Source organism: Podarcis liolepis (assembly GCF_965112155.1).
Source record: "Podarcis liolepis genome assembly, chromosome: 1".
Taxonomy (NCBI): Eukaryota; Metazoa; Chordata; class Lepidosauria; order Squamata; family Lacertidae; genus Podarcis; species Podarcis liolepis.
This window is the reverse complement of record NC_139554.1, coordinates 60,242,873-60,266,639: the sequence shown is the minus strand read 5'-3', so window position 1 is coordinate 60,266,639 and position 23,767 is coordinate 60,242,873. Positions and strand designations below refer to the sequence as shown.

The 23,767-nt window shown below is 45.2% G+C and overlaps 1 protein-coding gene across 1 annotated transcript in view; it reads right to left on the bottom strand.

The window, feature by feature from the left end:
• The window catches only part of SLC6A5 (solute carrier family 6 member 5), an 87,300-nt gene extending 64,799 nt beyond the window's left edge, over nucleotides 1-22,501 (bottom strand). Inside the window, exons 1-3 of the mRNA XM_083463701.1 lie at nucleotides 22,314-22,501; nucleotides 5,291-5,797; nucleotides 575-719 (exon numbers count right to left, since the gene is read on the bottom strand). Of these exons, the coding sequence (XP_083319827.1) occupies nucleotides 575-719; nucleotides 5,291-5,797; nucleotides 22,314-22,388 (727 nt within the window). The 5' untranslated portion in view covers nucleotides 22,389-22,501. The remainder of the gene's footprint in view (nucleotides 1-574; nucleotides 720-5,290; nucleotides 5,798-22,313) is intronic.
• Between the last annotated feature and the right edge of the window lie 1,266 nt (nucleotides 22,502-23,767).

Sequence of the window (23,767 nt, the reverse complement as noted above, 5' to 3'; positions counted from 1 at the left end):
GCTTTTAACTGATAACATAGAATCGCACACTTGTCGTCCGCATCGGGTGGAATAAAGACCTTACTCCGGGTCACTAATGCGGATTAGAATTTACTTCACCCGCAAGCATGCCTTGAAGTCTATTTTGTTCATTCTTCACGCAACGCAGATTATAGGTTAGGGGCGTGATATGGGGTGCTTAATGGGTACTTCTAACATAGGTGAAGTAACCTTTCCTATGAACACCAAGATCAAGGGATAATCACGCTTTTAAACCCAGGGGCATCGATTTCTCTGGCTGCCCCGGTTTTCTAGAACAGGGCTTGCGGGTTTCCGACGATGGACAGCTTCTGACCCCGCCCCCTGCCCCGCCCCTTCCCCCCTCGCCATCAGCAGCACCCACCCCTTTGCTTCTAAGGCACTGGCTGAAAGCCCGATCCAGAAACCAGAGGGAGTGGGGAACTCGAATTTAAGCTGACTGAGGAAGCAGTTTACGTTCAAGCTCAGCGCTCCGTTTAACCCGGCTGGTGGATCAAAGGCCCCAGCGTTACCCCTTTCTGAGCTGCAGGGTGTAAAAAGAGAGGAAAATCCATACCTCCCCCATTCTTAAAGGCCAGGTACGGGAACCTCCAGACATTGCCCAGCCCTACTGCATAACCCACCATGGAGAGGATGAAGTCCAGCTTGCTAGACCAGTTTCCCCGGGCTTTATTTTCGTCCCCTTCATCCTCCTCCTCCGGCTGGAGGGAGACAGAAACAGAAACACAATTACATCGACGCGATAGCACACAACGAGTTCAGAAGCGGAAATGTCTGAGCTGCCATCCCTAGGCAAACTGTACCGCAGTAGTTGCAGTAGTAATTGGTTTGATAATTATATAAATAATAGATTATTATTATTCATCATCATTCCATACCATAAACACAAATTGCAGCGTTAACGTCTATTGGAGCAAGAAAATACAGAGGTCTTGAGTTTAGAGGACCCTTGAAAGCTACAGCATTTAATCGTGGCGTGGGGAAAGAATGAACTGGAAATGTCCTCTAGGAAAGATAGAGGTGATTCACTCACACAGGTGCTTCGCTGGGAATCTCAGGACTCGCTGATCTGCAGTTGGCTCTGTCACAAAACAAGAGAAAGCCCCAGGCACTTTTAAGTCCCATTGGCAGAGTTATGTATGTGTTTAAATCCCTCCTTGTCGAAATCGACGAGAGCTTAATCGACGTGACTTCTGATCACATCCTCCTCCGAGTCTGAGGTCATAAGAAGATCCCTGGCCAGCTTCCCTGCCTGCACCCCCCACGTGTGAATGTGGAAGGCAAACTCCAGTGGCATTTGGAGCAAACATGCCCTGGGCCTGGCGCGCATCATCACCCTTTTAATCGGGGCAGGAATGGGAAGAAGATTAGAACAAAAGCGGAAAACCTGACAGTGCCTAAGGCGAGACCGAGTTGCGCCGAGGGTCCCACTTCAAGGCTTCATGTGGCTGAGTTAAGCAGTAAGCGATTGGGAGAGGCGAGCTGGCGCCCTAATGACTCGCGCCGGCTGTCTGCTGCGCACAGCGCTTTTGGGAACATTTGCCCGGGGCGCGTGAACTGTCCCCCTGGTCGTTTGCCATCCCTCAACCCCCAGTTACCACACGGTCCATTCTCCCTCCAGTCACTGCTTAGGGAAAGAAGAGCAGCGAGGCGGGATGGGGCTCTCTCTCTCTCTCTGTGTGTGTGTGTGTGTGTGTGTGTGTGTGAGAGAGAGAGAGAGAGAGAGAGAGAGAGAGAGAGAGACGCGCTTGAACTTACTGAAGAGCTAAAGAAAGCGGGGAAAGAGGCCTGTGGCGATGAGAAGCGCCGGTTTGGAGCTGGGTTGGAGCCACACAGCTTCAGTCATATACAGGGGGAACGCTTCGGTGGAGGGGCTCGGCCGAGGGGAGGAGGCAAAGCATTTTTCGGGGGGGGGGAATGTCCTCCTGGAGACCACTTGAAGGCACTGGCGACGCTACCAGACCCAACTCGGGGCTTGGTGAACCCGAACGGGAGCGCGCGAGGTGATGGAAGTTCAGCCTAACTAAACTCGCCACACACGCGCGGGCGCGCGCGCCGCTGGGAGGGGTCCCGAAGTCCTAAGAAAAGTCTGTCCTGAGGAGAAGGAGGAGGAGATTCAGGCTTCCTCAGCTTCGCTGGGATACAGCAGCAACCGCGTCATGACGCACGACCTGCGCGCTGGCCTTTGGTTCGACCCGCCAGGGCTGAGTGGCCGCCATTGTCTTCTTCCAGGCCTAGGCCGCCCCAGGGCCTTGGATGTCCCCTGTCCGCAAGGCACAGTCCCTCTGTCACCGAAGGACTGAAAGTTTCCCTTTCTGGACGAATAGGCAACTCCTAAGGGCCGAGGCGAGGGATCTTCGCCCCCGTTAAATATTGGGGGGTGGCGCTGCTTCCCTAAGTTGAGGGGCATTTGCCATTCAAATACTGTGCGCGCACCGTGTCATATGATCGATTATGTGGGGCCGGTCCTAATCCTTCCTCGCCAATATTTTGTTCAAATTCGCGCCTTTGAGCCCAGCGGTTCATCGAGACTGCGGGGAGAAAGGATGAAGGTTCTCTTCCCCACGGACCCGATCCTGCTCCCTCCCACGAGCACAACACCCGCGCGCGGCTTGGCAGATACAGTGTGATCAAGCGGTGCGCCGATTGTCGAAATCAAATAGATCAGATGTAATAAAAGTTGCGCCCGCGACTGAGGGCGAATGAGTCCTTGGCTTGAGGTTAACTGTAGCCGGTGTGGTGTGGTGTAGTGGTTAGAGCAGTGGTTCCCAACCTTTTTGGGCCATGACCCACCTAAGCATCTCTAAAATCTTGATTGCTCCTCCCATATAATTCTTATTATTCAAAAAGTGAACTCCTATTCACGTGGAGGAAGCCATTAACTTGGTCTAAACATTCTCGAATTGCCCCCCCCCTTAAAAATCAAACTGCCCCTCTGTGGAGGGTGTGCCCCATGTTGGGAGCCACGGGGTTAGGGCTTCCGGCTTCGATCTGGGAGACTAGGCTTCGAATCCCTGACCTTGGGCCGAACATATCGCTCCAAACTGACCTCACAGGGTTGCTGTGTGAAGATAAAATGGAGAGAGGAAGAAGCAAATACGCCAACTTGAGGTGCTTGGAGGAAAAGCGGAAGATAAATTTAATTTTAAAAGTGTACGAACTCAGTTCCTTTTTTCTTTAGTTGGACACCAGTTTGCATTGTAGGGAGGGCAAAGAGGACACTGTGCCAAACTGTAGATTATCCGGAAACGGGTTAAAAAAATACCCACTTTCTCGTGGGTAGTAGGAATCAAATCGCAAGAATAAACAAAAAATGCACCGCGGGGACTGAATCTTCAGATTTGCTCGCTACTTAGGCAACGTGGTCCACTACACGCAGCTGAGCCCACAAAGGAACCATCTCGATCTAATTTAGCGGAATTTCTGAAAAGTAACCCAATGTTGTTCCTCTGAGCACTGACACTTAGATCGTTTTAAATCGTAGTGATGAAACTTAATTGTGCTAAGTGGGCGGATATATCTGTCCTTCACTCGAGAACATGTGATAACGGCATTCTGAAAAGTGAACACCTTTGCGTTTGATAGCTTCTCACGCGAAGCTTCCACCGTAACCTTCAGTGGTTATAATGTACAGTCAAATCCGGTTTTGCAAACCACAATAATGTACATGGCCTTAACTGCACATCTTAAGCCCACGGGGAGCCAACCACATAATCTGATGTCTTTGCACTTGTACTGCTCATGAGGGAGCAGTAGGATGCTGTCTTCACGACCAGAAAAGCAGTCAAACGGACACCTTAACCGAGACTATAGATGCGCTGCTCCGGATTGTGTGAATGCGGACGGGAGGGCGCAGCATGCTCTACTCCGCACCAACCCCTTCAGAGCGGAGAAAGACAGCGCTGCCTTTAGCCGTGGACGCCTCTGTTTCTTAGCAGAGGCCACTGTCTTGCCAGGGTACCAGGTGCGCGCTTTCACCAGCCCGGCCCCATTTCTACATCACACCGCAGTGCCCGGGACTTGCTCACTGACCCCAAGTGACGATTGAACTGTCTGAGATGGAATGATTGATCACAGAGCCCGGGCCCGGTGGGGCTTCGAGCAGAGGGCCTGCTACGGTTGGCTCTTTGCTTGGGTGGTTTTTTGTTGTTCGCTTTGATTGCCTTCCCCGTTTGCTCGACAGGCAAGAGCGCTCCCCAAGGGTCCCTTTTGGACAGCGGCGCTGGGGACGCTCAGAGCCGGGAAGGAAGAGTGAACTTTGGCAAACTGGAGTCGCAGCTACAAATGCTCCTCTGAGGGGGAGGGGGACTCTTCTCGCGCACGTGCCAGAGAAAGAGAAAGAGATCGGGTTAATTAGGTTAATCAGCTATGAATAGCGCTCAGACAAAGCGGTGCAAGGTAATGAGTATTTTTCGATTGGAGGTGGCAGGTCCCGCCGCAGCAAACGACAAGAGGCCAATGGGACTTAATCCTTTTTTGTTATGGTTACTCTCTGCCAAGCTAGCTAGAGATACATAATGACAGAAGTACAGTAGGTGGAAATATACATACGCCCGTGTGTATTACAATTGTCATTGCCCACCAAAACCTTAAGAATGGGTCGGCTAAGAAATTAATAAATACTCATATTTGTTTGCTTTTGCGTGTCAGTTTCTCTCCCAGACTCAGGCGAATACTGAATGACTTTTTGCGCAGTTGATTGGAAGGAAATATGTGTGCGTTGAACAGGGTAGTTACGCAGTTAGTCTCAGGATGTTTACTCGGAAGTAAGTCCAGCCTGTTCAATAGACTTACTCAGCAACAGGGAAACGTTTTAGCCAAGTTCTATTTCGCCTTATAGATCGATTTCCCTTTTCGCGCTCCAGTGTCCAATAAGGACCACATTTTATGATCTGTTGGAGGAGATCCACTTCCCTTCTCCTTATTGGTGCCTGAGCCCCAGGAAGGAGAGAGAAGAGTTATTTCAAGTCTTTGTGCTTAAGAGAGAAGAATAACTAGATCATCATTGTCATCATTTCCAGACCCTCGTTTTCCTTCTTTCTACTGCACGCAGGAGGAGGACTATTTTCAAGATCGCTCACTGCCAAGCCTAAATCTGATTTAGTATACCCGAAGTTTCTATTAGGGATGCATTTTACTTGGAAAGTGGCATTGGTGGACATCCGCCTATGTTCGAACCACTTGTGTTAGATCCGAAAAGACGTGGGGTGGGGAAGACAGAGAGAGACAGTCAGAGAGAAAGAGAAGGCAGTAACAGGGGGAAACGACTTACCTCAGTGACCGCACGGCCAGGGAGAACAGACGTGATCCCATCTGTGCCCAAGACCACGGTGCTCTGGCTCATGTTCACCCAAGCGCCCTTGGCATTGTTTTGCTCCAGTGTGCTCTTACCAATACTTTGATTAGCTTCCCCGTCTGTGCTTTGCAACGGGGGGATTTTGCAAGGGGCAATGTGGGCCTGGAGGGTGTTCCCTGCGCTGGGGGCGTTCTTTAGAGGGAAAGCGTCTATAGAGTCTTGCACGGGGGCGAGTTTGCAGATGCCAACTTTGGTCCTCTCGGAATCATTTGCCCTGGCTTCGTCGGGTGGCAAAGTTTTGTTGTCGCTGGAGAGAGCGGTGGCGACTTCGGCCAGCTGGGACGGGACTTGGGAAAGCAGGTTCTGCGGGTGCTCCGTCTCGGGGCTGTTCCTTATCATCCCGGCGCTTTCCAGTGGCCCAGAGGCGGCTGACTCGGGGCTGTTCACCAGCTGTTTGCTCATCTCCTTTTGACTGGCGTAATCCTGAAAGAGCAGAGGCACATTGAAAAGAGTGAAGCAAAAGCGGACCTGCCACAGGACAAGGGGCCCGTCCCTGACATAAAGTGTTTGTATTGTGGTTGCACTGCTAAAGATAATCGCGAAGGCGTCGCAGCAGATCAGGTTTAGGCAGCCCTCCCCTCGCTAATCTTCATACTGTAAGCTAGAACTGCATCGGCGCCCTCAGATTCCAGTATTAGATAGATGCAATATCGCTTCCAGCTCTCTGCTTGCAAACCTCCTTGATTTTCTCATCACGACTGTCGGATGCTCTTTTCTCCTAGCACCATTGTAGAAAGATTCTTTAATTTTACGCCCCATTTCCTTTCTGTCATTCAGCAATGCACACTAGCTTTGGATTGGGGGGGGGTCGGCATTCTGCCTTCGATGCAGCTAGCGAGACATAGCAAAACTCAATAATATTGGTTCCTATATTCCCCCAGTAATGATTTTTCTCAATAATTTAATGGTAGAAAAAAGAAAAGGTCTGCAAGAAGCGTTAAAGGCACATTATCTATTACAACAAATGCTAAACTGTATTTTCTGAAATTCCAATCCTCAGCATGTTACTCAGAAGTAAATGGGATTTATTTCTCATTCAGCACAGGAAAATCTAGAGGTTTATTTTTTAGGCAGCAATTCTATACTATACTATTACTATATCATACTATACTATACTTGGGAGTAAGTCTCAGTTAACACAAAATGGCTGAGTCGGCATGTATAGTATTGCATTGCTAATATTTAAGACGCCTGTACTGTACCAGTATTAAATATTGGCCACATTCTTCCAGCCTGTGTTTTAACTTTTTACATCTCTTAATCCTTTTGAAGGTGTGTGTTATAATAAACAACGGTGCTAACTTAAATCACACAACTTTAGAAAGTCACATTTTGCTGCCCTTAAGAGAATAACCCTTTACGACGCTGAAAAGCAAACACGTAAGCAGTTTCTTGCCCGCATTTGGATTTCAGGGTCGAGAACCCTCAAAACGCGCTTAATTAATAACTGCAGCTGCAGAACTTCAGTAAAGAAAGCAAATTTTACTCTTGCACTGAAATACACCCACGTTTTTGCATGTCCTCCCCACTTTTCCTTCCCACTGCCGCTTTAGTATATAGAGGAATGCGGAGCGCTCTCTACACAGGAATGTGGACGTTCAGGACCCTGGACAGTGCCAACGCCTCCACTCGTCCCCTCCCCACTGCAGTCGACACTTTCCCAAGTCTAACAGTGCGCTGCTTATGTATGTTCCATTGAGAAGCATCTTCCACTTTGTACAGTGGGGCTCACTTTCAAGGAAGTGTATTCAGGACTGCAGGCTGAACCACATCCCCAAACTTAATTTGCAGCCACTTTTCATTTTAAGAGTAAAATGCAATTCCCCTCCAGCCTAAACATTCCCAAAAGAAACAGAAAAGAGAGGGGGAAACCCAGAGCACCGTCACTTACCATGTCTAAAGTAGCATCAGATAGAACCCGCAGAGGTAAAAACAACAGCACAGGCAAAATGGGTAGACTGGGTTTTGCTCCGGCAAGACCAAAGCTTTCTATACCTCCGTGGGAAAGACTATGTTTGCGTCAGTGCATAGCAAGGTGCCCTTCGTATGACATTTTCTTGATAATACGAGCTTGATAAATCATTACCCTTGGATTCGGATTTTAAAGGGACAACAAGAAGCCTGCGCGCCGGCTCGCTGTCACTCAGGCAGCGGTTAGGATTACGTGTTCGGTGTGACTCATTGGGGAGGGGGGATATGCTGAATAAGCCAAGCCCAACGAAAGCAGAACTTTCTTGCTGGTAATTAGAAAAAGAACATGTGAGGAACACGTCCTATTGCACCCAAAGCACAAACGCGAGCCGCGAAAGACCTCCCCGCCTCCGCCTCCCTCCTCCGAGCACCGCTCTACGTCTCCTTACGCTTCAAGCCAGAACCTCTGCAATGGACACACCCCATTCCACCACGTCTTTTGACTTTTTTTTTTTTAGACGCTTCAGCCCGTGCGCCTTCTTCTCTCTGCCTTTCAGCTGCAGGCTGGCCACGGCAGCGTTTTGATTTAATGTAACAGATCTTCAGGAAAGGGGAGGAATCTCCCCTCTCCCGGCTTCTGTCCACAAAACGCAACGGGAGACATAACACAGACGAAATCAACCCAAGCAGCTCAGCAATGTGTTAATATCCATCGAGGTCATCTTTAGGGCAGTGGGGTGAAGAGAAAAAGACATGCCAAGCATATTTGATGCGTTTAAAAAATGCTTGAGGTTGAGCAGGTAAGGAGGAACTGTTGGGTCCAATCTTCATGAGCAAAGTTGAAGCGCCCTTTGGACAACTCTGCGCATCCTAGAGAATTCCCGAGATTCTCTAAGCAGCTCTGGCTCATTGTTTCCCATGTAGCTTCGATGTGTAAGTAAAAGCTTTAGTTACAGAACAACAGCCGTAAAAGGAACACGATTATAATTTTTGCACGCTTCCCAAACTGGACAGTACAGGGTATATGCTGCGGTCCTAAAAAGTCACTCTTATGAGGAAACAATTTCCCTTAAAATCAATGCAAACGCATTTAGGGTCAGAGTGAGTTTTGAACATATATGTATGTATGCATAGTGGCATTGTGCACATTGTGGAAAAGAATATTTCACCCGCCTTTTATGTATCTCTGTGTTTAAAATTATGAAACGCACACTTGCAATTTAAGAATACAAGCAATTTCCTGCTTCGTTCGATGCCCTTCAGATGTCTAGCACGGATTCCAACTGAAGACATTAGCAAACTTCTATTAACCCACATTATCTCAGAGCTGCAGCATCAGGTATGCTACTAAAAAGTTGGGCCGGCAGCTCTCTTGGCCTTTTAGGAGTCAGGCACACTTTAGGAGTTGAGGCACACTTGAGACTCAACCGCACTGAATAGTAGGACTTATTTCCGAAGGCACTGCTGTGTGCTTAAAAGAAAATAAAAATCGTGAATCAAAACATACGATTAAAAAAAAAATTAAGAAAAATGTGGCCCGCTCCCACATATACACCTGTGGTGGTGGGAGTATTTATCAGAACATAAATAAAATAATTTGTATCTTGCTTTGAAATGTTTTCCTTACTGTGTTTCTTACAGCGCAATCCTGTACTCACTCAGAAGTGCGTTCAGTGGGGCTTACTCCTAGGTAAGAGTGTATAGGACTTCAGCTTTCAGCAAGAGTAAGTCCCATTGAATCCAATGTTATTTGCCTCTGAGAGCTTAACTATCCTATTGAAATCAACGCCATTTAAAAGCACCAAGCTGTAGCTGAATCGTGCCCAAGGTTTCAATTTAATTGCAGATACAGCTGTGGGTTACAGAACAGAGGGGTTTTTTTTACTTTTGGTGTCACCCAGACCCCCCCCCCCAATTAGAGTAATCCCTTTAAAATACATGAACTAAATTAAAAGAGACAAACCATCCATCTTAAAAAACTAGTGTTGTTTGTCACGGTTTCACTGTCCGGAGCAGGAGACTTCAATAAATAAGGTAGGGTTCGAACTACAGGAATCTGCTCATAAATTTCTGGCCATTTTAGCGCACTGTTAATTTATTAAATTTGGAAGTGGAACAATAAAGTAGTAACAACAATCTTTGTCTCCAGTGAAAAACACACTAGCAGAATTTTGTTAGCCACGTCGATGAATTGGAAGTGGAAATTCACATAATTGCAAATGGGTGATTAACTAAGTGAACTAGGAAGAGAATTATAGAGTACTTATGCTCATAACATTTAACTTTTCAGAGCTTCCTCCCGCCCCTCTCTCACACACTTTTACCGAAGTCAAACCAGTCCATTAACGTCATTAGAAGTTGGCTGAAGAATAATATAGAGCTAGTTTTCCTATGCAAGAAGATCTCGGTACTGTAGTGGTTAAATTATACCCCCGAGCCTCCCCTCTCTCAGTATTCTCAAAACTAATCTTCGCAGCGCCCAAGCTCACCCAACTACAACGCGCTGGTTCCACAAGAGGACCAAAGCAAGCGGTTGTAGCGCTTAAAGAAATGTAGATGGAAATAGATTCATTTTGTCTCCAATGTAATCTAATTAGCTTTCATTTGTGCGGAGACATCCAGTGTATTATTCATCAGATTATTTTCTACACGAGGAAGAGTTAACAGGGAGTATCCCAAGCCCCTTTCTCCGCACTCTCTAAGGTGGTCCAATGCGCGTCTATTTGCGTCATATTTAATAAAGCGGACATCAGGCGCCAACAATTTCGTACTCATTGATCTTCTTGATTTGAAGGGATGTTATAAATAGCTAAACCTGGTAAGCGCTCCCTCCCCTTCTTTAACTCTCCACAACCTTTGCCCGTTGCTCATCAGCTCCCCCCTCCCTCTTTATTTAAACCTTTCTTCCTTTTGAGGGCAAGAAGGGCGGGCAACTGCGTTGCCGAGGGGGGCCTCGAACTCGCGTCATCCCAGCCCGCTGCAGAGAGGAGCTTCAGAGCAAAGACCGCGGCAAGAAGGACTCTCAGCGCTTGGTCTGTGCTCAAAGCGCCTCCTGCGTCCAGGGAGCCTTTTGTTTCCGCGTTGCTGCAGAGCGAAGAGGGCTGCCTATCTGGGATTTGCCTCTTTCCAGTCAAGTTCACGAGCGGGACTGTCCGCAACGGGAGTTAGAGGAGGAGGAGCAGCAGCAGCAGCAGCAGAGATTTAGGGACTGGCGCATCAGTGACTCAGAATCCTGCGGATTTAAACCGAAGCACTTGAAGTTTGAAGCGCACGGCGTAAATTCCTGCAAACAAAAGCGAGTCAAAGTCGTGCTGTTTTGCTACCACCGAAGGAGGCGTCTAGGTCTGCACGAGCCCATCCGATACACAGGGCAGCAGCAAAACCAGGACTGGAGCCTTTCCCCTTGGCACCCCTCGCCACAGCCGCAGTTGCGCCTCGAAGAGGAGAGAGCAATCTGTACATGCTCTTTGGTGCAGTGGAGGCGGGTAGAAGTGGGAGAAGGGGAGACAGCGGCTAGAGGGCCAATTTCTAGTAAACTCTGCGTCCCAGCTACAAAGTGTCAATTTCCACCTTTTTTAAATTAAATATTTTTTTATTTACAAAAGTGTGCGCAATGTCTCTCTCGTATTTTTTTCCCCATGTAACATTTTTACAAACCAGTTTCATTTGTTGAGACATTAGGAAGAAAAGGGGGAAAGAGGTGGAGGGGGGCTATTATTTTTTTTTTAACCCTCGTGGGATGGACGGTTTTCTTTTTTTATTGCAGGGCTAGATAGATCTCCGTGCCAGCTTGAAAGGGTCCTGGCCTGGAAATGAGTGGGAAGCGGGTGGACTACCTCTCCATATAGTCTACGTCGCTGGCATTTCTTTCCTCTTTGTTAACAGGGAGCAAGAAGGAGCATGGGAAGTTGGCCAACGAAGCAGCAGTGGCTTTGTGCTGTGAAGTACTGCTTATAGAAATTCTGGCTGAAAGTTGGGCACCATGGGAAGCAGCTTGCTGGAAGAGATGGGCGCTTCTTCTGTTTTGATGACATGAAGAGGGTCAGATCCTCCTTAGAAGAAAAGAGGCAGCAAATAATAATAATAAAAATCAATCCCTGCCTTCAATGTCTATTTGGCTGATGTTCAATGTTTTCATTTTTTTGTGCCTTTAGAATTCCCAGAATTTGGGCCCAGAATTGGAACCTTGATGCTGCAGCCTTCCTGAAACTGGGTGAATATGATAATATACCTGGATGGGAAACCACACTGGGAGGCCTATTTAAGAGAACATATTTGAAATAAGAGTAAGAATTTGACCTGGAGACTTGAAATGCATGGAACTCAGACATCACACTTCCTAAAGTTAAATATACAATTCTTTTCCAGCATTCAGGAAGACCCTTTTCCATATACCCTCGTTAGAAAGCACTCCTTCCTTTGACTCTACCTTTTGTTTTTATATTAAAATTCCAGATATCTGCAATTAATTAAGGGGGGGGAGGGAGTGAAGGATGCCAGAGAATGGACTGAGGGCTTCAGTAGTCACAAGGTTGTGAGGATTAAATGAGGGAGGGGAGAACCATGTGCAGTATACCATCTTAAACTCATTGAATAATAAAAAAGGGATATAAACGCAATAAGTGTTAAATATTGTCTGGATGCAAGGGCTACCCACAGATAAACAGCAGTTCTACCTATTGCAAAACAGTGGAAGGATGAATCTGGATTGCAAACTTGTCAGAGGCCAGATCTACCCAGGCCTCTCTACCACTGAATCACCAGATTTCCCATAAATGGCACATCTGTTAGCTGATGCTAGTTATATTTGTTTGTTTCCTTTGCCCTCCCTGGAAACAATCACATGAGTGCCCATGTGCCAGCCCCCCCCCCACTCCATCAGAAACATGTTTCCTGACAAAATAAGTTGCAGACTAAAGGGTCCTTCTTTTTGTGGGATGTAATCCACTGGGAGCAGTCAAATACAACATTCCTTGTTTTCCTAGAGTGGACATGCAAGGGAATGTTTGGTCCAGCCAGTCAAAACTTCCTGTTCCTCCTGGCCTGCAGCATCCTTCCTTGCATGTGACTAGTGGGTGGCCATGATCTTTCCAGACCTGGTAAAAGGCCAAGGCATGCTGCCACTCTCTCGCTTTTCCATTTTCCTTCCATCCTGAGAACTTCCTGGAATGAACTGCTGGCTGCCAGCCAAGCAGTCGCCCAGGTCATCTCCCTTATGGGATAAACCTGTTAGTATAAATTTGTATCTTTAAGCCTAAAGCCTGCCTACAGGGATCACACTGTGCTCTGCCTGATCATGAGTAAATTTTCATTTTATTGCTTATGAATAAGACGGTGTTGTCTTTATTCTTTTAGGAGGGATTTTTAAAGGGGATCTTACCAGGAACATACAATTCAATCTGAGGCAGATTAAATTGCATAATAGTAAGAGGTTCTAACGAGCCTGCAACTAGCTTTCTGCTGTATGTGAGAAGGGGAATGTAAACTCTGCTAAGTAAAGGAACTTTCTATTGCAAGTTAGGAAGGCTATTAATAAACAATATATCCTCTCCTGACACCCTGAACATCTCCACGCCTTTTTTCTCTTGAAAAAAAAGACCCATGACTACCATGTAAGCAAACATCATTTTTTTCTTCAAGTAAGCAGAAAGAATAAACAATACAACATTGACTAAGGGCATAAATTCCCAGCTATACCAAGGTGTTTGTCCAAAAGGAACACGAGCTGGCTGGCTGGCAGGCTGGCTGGATCTGGATTCCTAGGGTTAGAATTAATGTAGGCGCATCCAGCCTTCAGAATAAGTATCCCACTCAATTTCACCCCCAGACAGTTTGCATTGCTGTGTTAATTTGTCAGCCAATGCTAGCTGCCATATCCTGCCACACCGCCTCCCTTTATCAAACTGCCTGTCACTTTCCCCAAAGTGTGCAACTTCCATGAGAGCTGCAACAGGAGGTGAGTTGTCAAAGTTTCAAACAAAACGGCCTTATTCCTCCCACGAAACAAAGATTTAAAAGGCTAGCACTGGATCCATGTTACCATGTTGGCTTCCTGGCTCAGCATACTTGAGCATGTAGCATACACAACCCACCAGAAATCCTGAGACTTCTGATATTCCCATCAAAAATGTATGAAAGCCTTTCTTATTATTGCATCACAAATTTGACCTTGGGGCTACCTTGACATCAGTTAGCTTTGAGAAGTTCCATCTTTGAGGCAGCCCATGCAGTGCACTCGGTCACTGATGTTCCTCAAACTGGTTGCACAGAAATCTGCTGTGTTTTCCTAAGTGTGTGGTACATTGAAAGCTGCCTGATCCAAAGGCGTTTAAAACAGGGTGCCATGGTCTATTTTATTACACAGAGATTATGCAGGAAGTAAAATTTGGAAACAGGCACCCATGCTATCATTCACTGTTTTGATGAAGTACTGGCAAAATGCCCTTTTAAGAAACAGCTGTTTGTATTTGACAAACTTTGTGTAGATTTGCATGACTTCGTGCCACAGTGTAAATTCACATGCTTGACATATAAGCTGAGTAGATCTCTGACAGATTTGCACGCTTTCTGTGGTATTGAGGTTGCTGGACCTGCAGTGAGTTTAGAATATTTCCAGCTCACGGCACAGGGGAATAGTTACTGAAGTAAATCTGCCCCAAATCTGGTTAAACATTCAGAATATATATTATGAACTTATCCTGGTTGAAAAATCACTCCTTCTATAAGACAGTCCTGAGAATTGTATCATGAAAGGGGCAGGGCTAGGGAATTGGGATGGGAACAGAGTCATCAGCACCCTTTCCATACTATGATTCCTAGGGTTCCTTTGGGGAAGCCATGACAATTAAGTGATGTAAAGCCAATATACATTTATAGTGTGAATAAAGCTTAAATGTGTGTTGTGTTCAAGAAGCAGCAAATAACATCACCATTTTACTCTTGGGTAGATAGAATGCTGCACAGACAAACTCAATCTGCCCTCAAGCCTCAACTTGCCAGATTGGCCATATGGATTTGCTCTCTGTAGTAAATGGATCAAGCTTTCATTCTATAAGGAATTTTCTGTATCTCTGCACACTGAGCCCCACCAGTCAGAAGGCTAGTGCTATTGGCTGTGATTGGGATGAGGAGGGGATGAAAGGATGCAGGAGCAAGTCCTGTCAAAGCTGATAGCGTTGACCATCTGTCTGGCATGGCGCACATGGCCCCAATCCAGCACTGGGCGCTGCACACACATCATCTCACATATTGGCTTCAGGGATCCAGTTGTGAGAGCTGTATGCACAGTAATCCTTTGCATATATGGTTTCCAACCCACTGTACATTAAGTATGAATGTGGGTGTTAGAGAAGATGAGGGCATCTGTCTCTCACCCCTCCCTTCATATGTGCTTTTTTCTGCCTCTGTATCGCAGCCTGCAGTCTCTTTAAAAAAGGAAACACGTCCCCCTGGAGTGATTCCCTGCTCTCAGGCCTCCTGTTTGCAGTGGATAATCATTTCCCTACGCTGAAGCAGAACTGATTGTAAATCTGCATCTATCACCACAGCAGCCATTCGGATTGAATTAACAAGTCACTACAGCCTTAATTACTTTGTCAAAGATGAAAAATAGTAATTGATCTTGTCCTGGATCAGCTCGCATCTCCCCCTCCTCTCCCATCGGTACCTTGCCCCTTGCTCCAAGTCCTTGCAGATAAGCAAATAAATAAATAAATGCAGGGGAAAGAATCCTAATCGTATGAATGTTGGAACTATGGAAAGGAAAGCTCAGGTTTCAAAATGCAAAACTGCAGCGGGAGGCCTGATAGTTCAGGAGTGGAGGGAAACAGGGAGAATAATTGATCAATAGCCTTGAGATACTGGGAGGGTGAAAAGTAACCCTATAACTCACACACTCACAAACTTCACTTTATCTCAAGGGTGGGGAACTGACCCTCCTGATGTCAGTCCCAGTCAATTCCAACTCCTGTCAGCCCCAGGGCCCATGGTCAAGAGCTGATGTAGTCAAGTCGCCCTGGAGGACCACACATTCTCCTCCCCCTCCCTGCTTTAGCATATGGCTTGGATCACTGTTTTGGCGCTGTACGGCAGCACACCTGCTCTGTGGTGCTGGCATGCTGTAATCTGGACTGAATGGCATTTGGGAGTGAATAGTAGAAAATGGGATTCTAAAACTAGCTGGTGTTTTGATTCCTTCAAGTTTTATGACGATATGAGAGAACTGCTGAAAAGGCAGAAGCAAAAACAGTTAGGGCATTACCCAACCAGAATTAAACACGGTTAAATGTTAATAAGATCAAGGATTGTACATGTTTAGCTGTCTGCAACTGAAATTAAGAGGACATATAAAAATGTACACTGATAATAACACATATGTATAAAAAGTGATGTGCGTAGGCTACAACAGATTTTTAAAATGTCTACTACCCTGTGATCCTCAGATGAAGGGAAGTACAATGGTACCTCGGGTTATGAACTGAATTCATTCCAGAGGTCCATTCTTAACCCAAAACCGCTCTTAACTTGAGGCATGCTTTTGCTAAGGGGCCTTCTGCTGCTGCCGGGCCGCCAGTGCACAATTTCCATTCTCATCCTGGGGCAAAGTTCACAACCCGAGGTACTACTTCGGGGTTAGCGGAGTTTGTAACCCTGTGTTTGTAACCCGAAGCGTTTGTAACCTGAAGTACCACTGTATAGACATTTTAATGATGAAGATGAGGATGATGTACTAAATCAAATAACCCAGAAATGATTTAATGGATTGACTGCATCAATTGTGTGTGTGCATTTAGAATGGCAAGTCAAACATGCATAAGGGCATTTTAAATATTTGTATAGCCCAAACCTAAACACCCTTTGTAGATGCAGCTGAAGCAGCATCCTAACTATCACAATGCTGAGATCTACAAATCCGATGTTCAAAAACTATTGCAGATTGATCAGCCTCAGTTACTTAGTGAAAACCATGTGCCTCACTGCTTGTTTCAGGTCCCACCATCTGACTCACTTTGTCAGTATTTAGCATACTACACATGATCACCACAAGGGGCTTTTGATAGTGACCCATTAGGCAGTATTTCTGAAACATTGGGCAGTAACAGTAAAGTTCTCCTGGAATTGTTTTCTTGTCTCTTGAAAAGCAGCTTTTCTTTGCATCCAGAAATAAATGATATTGGATTAAACAAACACAACATTATTTGTTAGCTTATTTTCTACAGTTCTTTCTCTTCTTTCTCTCACTCTCTTCTTAGTGCTCTCATTTTATTCATTCCTGAGCATTCTCAAAGGGCAGACTACAGTGAGAACGAGAGCGCGAGCGCGAGCGCGAGCGCGAGCACAGAGATGGGGAACCTGTGGGCCTTCAGATGCTGCAGAACTCCCATAGCCCTTGGCCATTGACTATTGGGGGATGTATCATCACTGAAGCAGTCAAGTACAACATTTTCCTGTTGCCTAGAGAGGACACACAGGGGGATGTGGCCCCAGACAGGGAGGACTTCCTATCATACCTATTCTGGTGCCTCCCCCCCCCTGTGTGTGACCAGGTAGATGGGCATGACCATAGTTGACCATGTAAAAGGGCCACAAAGCCATCTTCCCTTTTTCGTAGCTCAGACTTCTTTTCTCTACAAAAGTAACTGTAACCACAAAATAAAGCCTGCCTTCAGATTACTGCTGTGAACTGAATGTAAGTAAATTTTACTCTTACTTTTAAAGAAGACTGCTGTGTAATTCTTATTTTAAGAGGGAAATAAAGGGGGAATTTACCAGGAACAAGCCAGACTGGACAAGCCAGACTAGATTGCTTAATTTACAGAATTCTAACGAATCATCAACTTGCTTCCAGCAATCTGCAAGGGAATGTGCTCTGCTGCTTGCTCACTAGTGTGAGTGAGGAGGGATAATATTTAATCAATACATCCTCTCCTGCCTTCCTCAACATTCCCACAACTATGCTCACTAAGATTGATAGAAGTTGGAGTCCAATGACAGATTGCCACCCACACCTGTTCTAAAGAATCAAACTTTTCAGTGCAAGCAAGAGAATGAACTGCAGCTCTTAACACACCAGGGTCTTGCATGGTTCTGCTGTGAATGGAGCCAGAACAGTTAGATAAGCCCACAAACGGTGCCTGCTACCATGGAACTTCATTTTCAAGGAAGATGGGTTGCTAGCTAGTTGAATCACTTTGCCCTGCATGCCACACTGACCACATAGCTTCAGCTGCAGCATAATTTGCCCACGAAAATACCGAGTGCATGGTTTTCCTAAGGTTTTGTTAATGGCCCTTCAGAATGCAATGGCACCATCTCTCTCCAATGCCACACAAGTGTCATTGCATGGCTCTTAACAAGCTTGACTGGAGTGAAGGGCAGACAATGGAACCAGCCATGCCAATGGCAGGTGCTGCCGCACCGCAGATGGCGGCTGTGAACAAGGTCCAGCAATGGCACCTGCCAGTCATACAGCTGGGCCATTAGATGATTTCAATACTGCACACCCCAGGAATTAGGAAATATTGCATGGCTGAGGTTACAGCTCATCTCTTGCATTCTCTCTCTCATTCTGGCTGATCATTTTCAGGACTAATCTCAGCCAGTTATATCTTAAGCAAAATCTACTTCTGATGAGCAATAAATTGAATAAATAAAATAATAAACTAACAGAGGTACATGACCATTCCTCCTCTTGCTTGTTTTTACCATTTGGATTATGAAAAGGGAAATAAGGCTAGCATGCAATCAGTCGCGCAAGGCTGTTTCTTGGATTTCAGTAGCTCCTTTTACTGCAGAACAAAGCCATCAAAACATGGGGAGATAAAACAGACTTTGCTAAAGGTGACACATTTCTTTGTACTTTCCCAGCTCTCTCTCTCTTTTAAATGAAAAGCTATATTTTTGAACTTTTCTTAGATATGGAAACAAATCATTAACCTGTTTTTAATGTAATGCTCATATTAAGAAATAATGCACGCTGGCTTATGAAAGTCCATTAATTTACCGGTAATCTTTTTTCCTGAATTACATCAGATTATTATGACCTACCAATTTCCTGTTAAAATTGACTTTCTGCAATTTATTATATGTGATATAAAGTATATAACACATGATTGTGTTGCCTGCCACAGTGAGCTGCGGTGTTAGATTGGCTGAATTTAATTTTGAATTGCTGCTGGTGGTGTTCTAATCGTGGTTTTAAATATGGCTGGCTGGCTTGAATACGAGTGCCCCCTTCTTCTGTAACTGCACAAAATTTCCTAGCATGGGTAATTTCAGTTAATAAAGAGCCAAGTCTCTTGGACAGGGAAATCATTACCTTTATAAGAGCTCTCTGATAAAAGTTCTCTCTCATTTCAGTTGAAATTATCCCCAGATAATGAAGGGTCTGGTAAATCTTTAAAGCATTAATTGCTTGTGTGGTTAGGCTTCTCTGTGGCAGCTTGTGTTAACTCATCAAACGGTGGAAGCAGGATGTGCACCTAGCCTTGTGCTCTTGTCTCCAGTTGCTTTCATTTATTTACACAGCAGCTGCTGGAATGTTCAAATACACATTCTGAATTCTGACACAGCTATGAATCTAGACGGTAAGAAGACTGTGAATAGGGGACTTGGCTTCTGTCAGGGAAGTTTCATTTAATAATACTGGAAGTTGGGAGCTCAAGGGGATCAGGTGCATGGTTGTGAGAGGGACAGACGCATCTGGAGGAAGTTTCTGCATCACTGGCCAGGCAGTCATGCTGCTAGCATCTATTGTCCCCTGACCATGTACCCTCTATGCCACCAAGGATTTCTGCTGGCCACTATACAGTAGCACCTCGGGTTACATACGCTTCAGGTTACATACGCTTCAGGTTACAGACTCCGCTAACCCAGAAATAGTGCTTCAGGTTAAGAACTTTGCTTCAGGATGAGAACAGAAATTGTGCTCTGGCGGTGCGGCAGCAGCAGGAGGCCACATTAGCTAAAGTGGTGCTTCAGGTTAAGAACAGTTTCAGGTTAAGTACGGACCTCTGGAACAAATTAAGTACTTAACCCGAGGTACCACTGTATCATATTTCCAGAATACACGCCCTATAGACATCTATGGTTTCAGCAAAAAATGTCAGTCAGGGTGTCAAACTAAACTGAACCCTTATTCCACCTCTCTCCTGAAGACTGAAACAGAATCTAAATTCAAGTAAAAGCTCAGAATAAGGGTTTATCTAAATAAACAAATCTCAGTAATAAACAGTATTTATGGTGTACTGGTGCACTGAACTGCGGGGCAGTAGAATACAAGGGTTTTTTTTACCCTACATGAAGGCTACGTGACATGAAGGCTGGCATCAACCCCACTGTGTGGGAATTCCTTGCAGATGGCTGCAGAGCCTGGAGACAATCAGTCCAGATGTGCATCCACAGCAGCAACCAGAGGAGGAATGACCGCCGGGAGAAGCACAGAAAGAATAAATGCTGTGGCACACCTACATCAGCACAACCAGACACCTTCATCTGCCCCAGCAGCAACAAAACATGTCTCTCCTATATTGGCCTCTACAGCCATAGCAGGCGCTGTAACTCTCCCTTAGGTGTTGCTGGACTGCAACTCACAACATCCCTGACCATTGGCCGTGCTGACTGGGACTGATGGGACATGGAGTCCAACAACAGTTGGTGGGCCAGAGATTGCTCACCGCTGCTGTAAAACAAGGTGAACCCTTGGAAACAAGCCTCACCTGCAGTTTTCTTGACCAGCTATATGACCACTAAAATCCAGATTCGCCTTGACAAGCAATAATCTCTGCCCCAGAAATTTACTGTGCCCCAGAAATTTACTGAGAACGAAGCTATCTCCAAGTACCAATAAGTTCAGCCTGGTCCTCCTGAGGAAAATGGTTTGCTTGGCTCACTTTGAAGTGTGGTTTATCTTGCAGCAGAACAAGTGCTGACCTATTTTACACTGACAGGTTTCATTCCTCAATTTGTGGAACGTGAAAGAAATAAGTCCTTAAGACTGAAATTCAGTAGGGGACACACACACACACACACACACACACACACACACACACACACACACACACACATTTTCCAACAGAAAGGAGTTTGATTTCTCAACAATGGCTAATAATTTGTAGTGCTGAGCTTTTTGGCTACTGTCAAAATTATTTTGGGCAGGATTTTTTTCCTCCATTGTGCAAGTGCAATTTTTGAAAAAGCGAGCACCAAGGACAAAGGACCCATTATTCTGAAGTTAAAGCAACTGAATACAGATCCTGCAACTGCCATCCACTTCACTAGCATATTTCTCAGACAGCAGCAGGACATTAAAGGTATAATTCTGGAATATCTCAACAATGGACCATTTTCCAAGTAAGAGTGAGGAGGACAGTAGCATTTAGATGAAGAAAGAGCAAGGGATGAATTCAGAGAAGTCACTTCTTGGTGGGTCTGGTTAGTTTCTGTGCAATCCTAAGCATGTCTACTCAGAAGTAAGTCCCATTGAGTTGAATGGGGCTTATATATACCCAGGAAAGTGGGAACAGGACTGCCACCTTAATAGTTGCTTCTCACATATGTGAAAAAGCACAGTAAGAGGGCAGCACCCAATCAACAATGGGCCCAAAGAGTTAAGCAATAAATGCAAAATCTTGGAGTTAATTGATTGAACTGCAATGTTTTTCAAGTTAAAATAGGACCTTTTCTTGGTCCCACCACTCTCACAGGCATGCTTGGTGGGGATGTGGGAGAGGGCCTTCTTGGTGGCTGCTCCCAGACTCTGGAATTTCCTCCCTAGAGAAGCTACACTGGCTCCCTCCTTCCTGTGCTTCCACCAGCAGAGAACGACACTCTTGTTGCAACCAGGCTTTTGGGAGCTGCTTTTAATGGAGGGGCTGGTCCCAGGCTGTTTTTATTGTAATTATTTCTATGTTTTATATAGATATTTCTCTCTCTCTCTCTCTCTCTCTCTCTCTCTCTCTCTCTCTCTCTCTCTCTCTTTCTCTCTCTCTCTCTCTCTCTCTCTCTCACACACACACACACACACAGAGAGATTTAATTCTATCAATGTTTAATAGTTTTTTATGTTGTTGTTTTTCTATGTTTTTATTGATTCTTGTTTTTATCTGTAAGCCACCTTGAGTTCTAACAGGGGGAAAGGCATAATATAAAATATGTCCTTTATCATGGGAGATATAAAATGAAGAACGTACATACAGAAATATAGCATAAGGAGGGTAAGTGCAGACAAAATATAGTTAAGCCTGGAAAATATCATACAACTTTTCAAAAATTGCAACATTTTGAAAGGAAGTATATCAGAATTATAAATATTAAAACCAACTTCTTTCTGTTTCTATTGTGCAGATACCTCAGTAGCCCAACATTCAAGATACTGATCAAATAACATACTATGGTTAAAACAATAAAATGTTAATTAACCAGAATGTTAATTATATATTTCTGTGTGTATGTTCCGACATTTAGGAATCTCTTGATGAAGGCTATCTAGTGATATATACCTGGACTTGCACTCCCATGTCCTTGGCTAAATTAATTTTCATGCATCTTAGTACAAAAGCGGAAGTGTAAACCATAAGCGGGGGGAACCTTCTTAAAAGATGGAAGCTGCTTGCAAAGGTAGAGAAAATGCAGGAAAAAATCTGGACACATGCTCTTCAGTTATTCTCCCCACTAGAGATGCAAACAGCACAGCACAGGCCAAGTGAAAGAAAACAGAATATTTCTCCTCCATTGCATCTACAATACCTAAGCTGTTAAGGCCTCTTATCTTGGTTCTCTCATTCTGCTCTTCCACTGCTTGGCCATCCAGATAAGTCAGTCTGACATAATGCTTAATATGCTGGCAGATTCCCAAGGGACAGATGGTTCACAGGATTGCAATGATGGTGAAATTGATTAAGAGATCATTGGCTACAATACCACATATCCTTTTCGGTTATCTAGATGCTTGCTTTAACCCCCTTAAATATAAAAAAAGCCAACAAGATTATTTCATGAGCATGCTCGCTCTCCACACATCTGGATTTACCTGAGACAGTCCTGTGTATCTGCTACCAATCCTAGATACAGTCTGTCTGGCAAGACTATCTTCTTGTCTGTCCATTGATTCATGCCTGCACAATCGGGGAGTAGCAGAGAATCATTTCAGCAGCAATAGCAGGACTGATGTTTGGGCAGCCAGATGCAAGGGATACTGTCCTCTGCCCTTCCCAAAGCGCTGGATCTGCTCAGAGAGACTTTTAAAACAACCTTCTCTCAGGCAGGTTTAATATTAACTGTTGAATTGTATCACACTTTAGTGGTTTGAAATGCTGAAAGGAAACAGCCTGCCACACCAAGGCTTTTAAAATTTGAACTTCAAGAGGTGATCAGGGAAACCTTTATCAAATAGCGATAGCAGGGAGAAAAGTGCTAGCAGCTTGATTCAGAAGCAGGAAATAAGGTAAATTAGCCTTATGTCTCTGCTTACCCTGGAAAACTGACATTGTGGTATAATAATGGAAAGCATTTCTAAACAATGGAACATAACAACAGGGCCATATGAATGCCAGCATAAAACCTGGGGTTTAAAATATGGGGGAAGAGGAAGAAGCATTGGCGTAGTTAGAGGCGCAAAATTTCAAAAGAAAAAAGAATAAAGTAGTAATAATAAATTTTAAAAATAGCACAGCCTCTCCCTCACACAGAAAATCTCCCAATATCTGCCTGGGTGTACTGCGGAGTGGATTTGGGAGATGGATGGTTGCTAGGGCACCCTCTGCAGGGCTTTAGAAAGATACCCACTCCTGACCAATCCCCCATCCCACTCTCTGCTGTACTCGCCGCTCATGGAGCACAGCAGTTGCCACTCAGGTAGGTTGCTGAGCTATTGCCCCTTTGTTCTAGCCTATCGGTGGACAGTGCCAAGGATACTTGCCTTGCCCCGGGCACTGGCAACCCACACTATGCCACTGGGAATAAGGTGGTTCCAACCAACAGATTTGGATTTTCTAAGAAAGCTTCTGATTTATATGTTCAAGGCTGCAATCCCAAACCCACTTATGTGGAATTAAGTCCTACTGTACTCCACATGGTTAGAAATGGTTAGAATTGTGCCGTAAGAATTGTGCTGTCTAAGAATTTTTGCCTAGCAGGAGCATCACTGAAGAACACTGAGAAAAACAACATCATATTTTAATAGTCTACTGATGAAATAATCAATTCCATCACCTTTGATTTCAATTTGATAATTGATTGTGAAATACTCTTAAAGGTTATATATTTACTCCTTTTTGCACATATCCCACATATATATTGATGGCGGTTTGAATCCCCGCGATGGGGTGAACTCCCGTTGCTCAGTCCCTGCTCCTGCCAACCTAGCAGTTTGAAAGCATGCCAAAAAAGCACAAGTAGATAAATAGGTACCGCTCCAGCAGGAAGGTAAATGCCGTTTCCATGCACTGCTCTGGTTTCGGTGTTCCGTTGCGCCAGAAGCGGCTT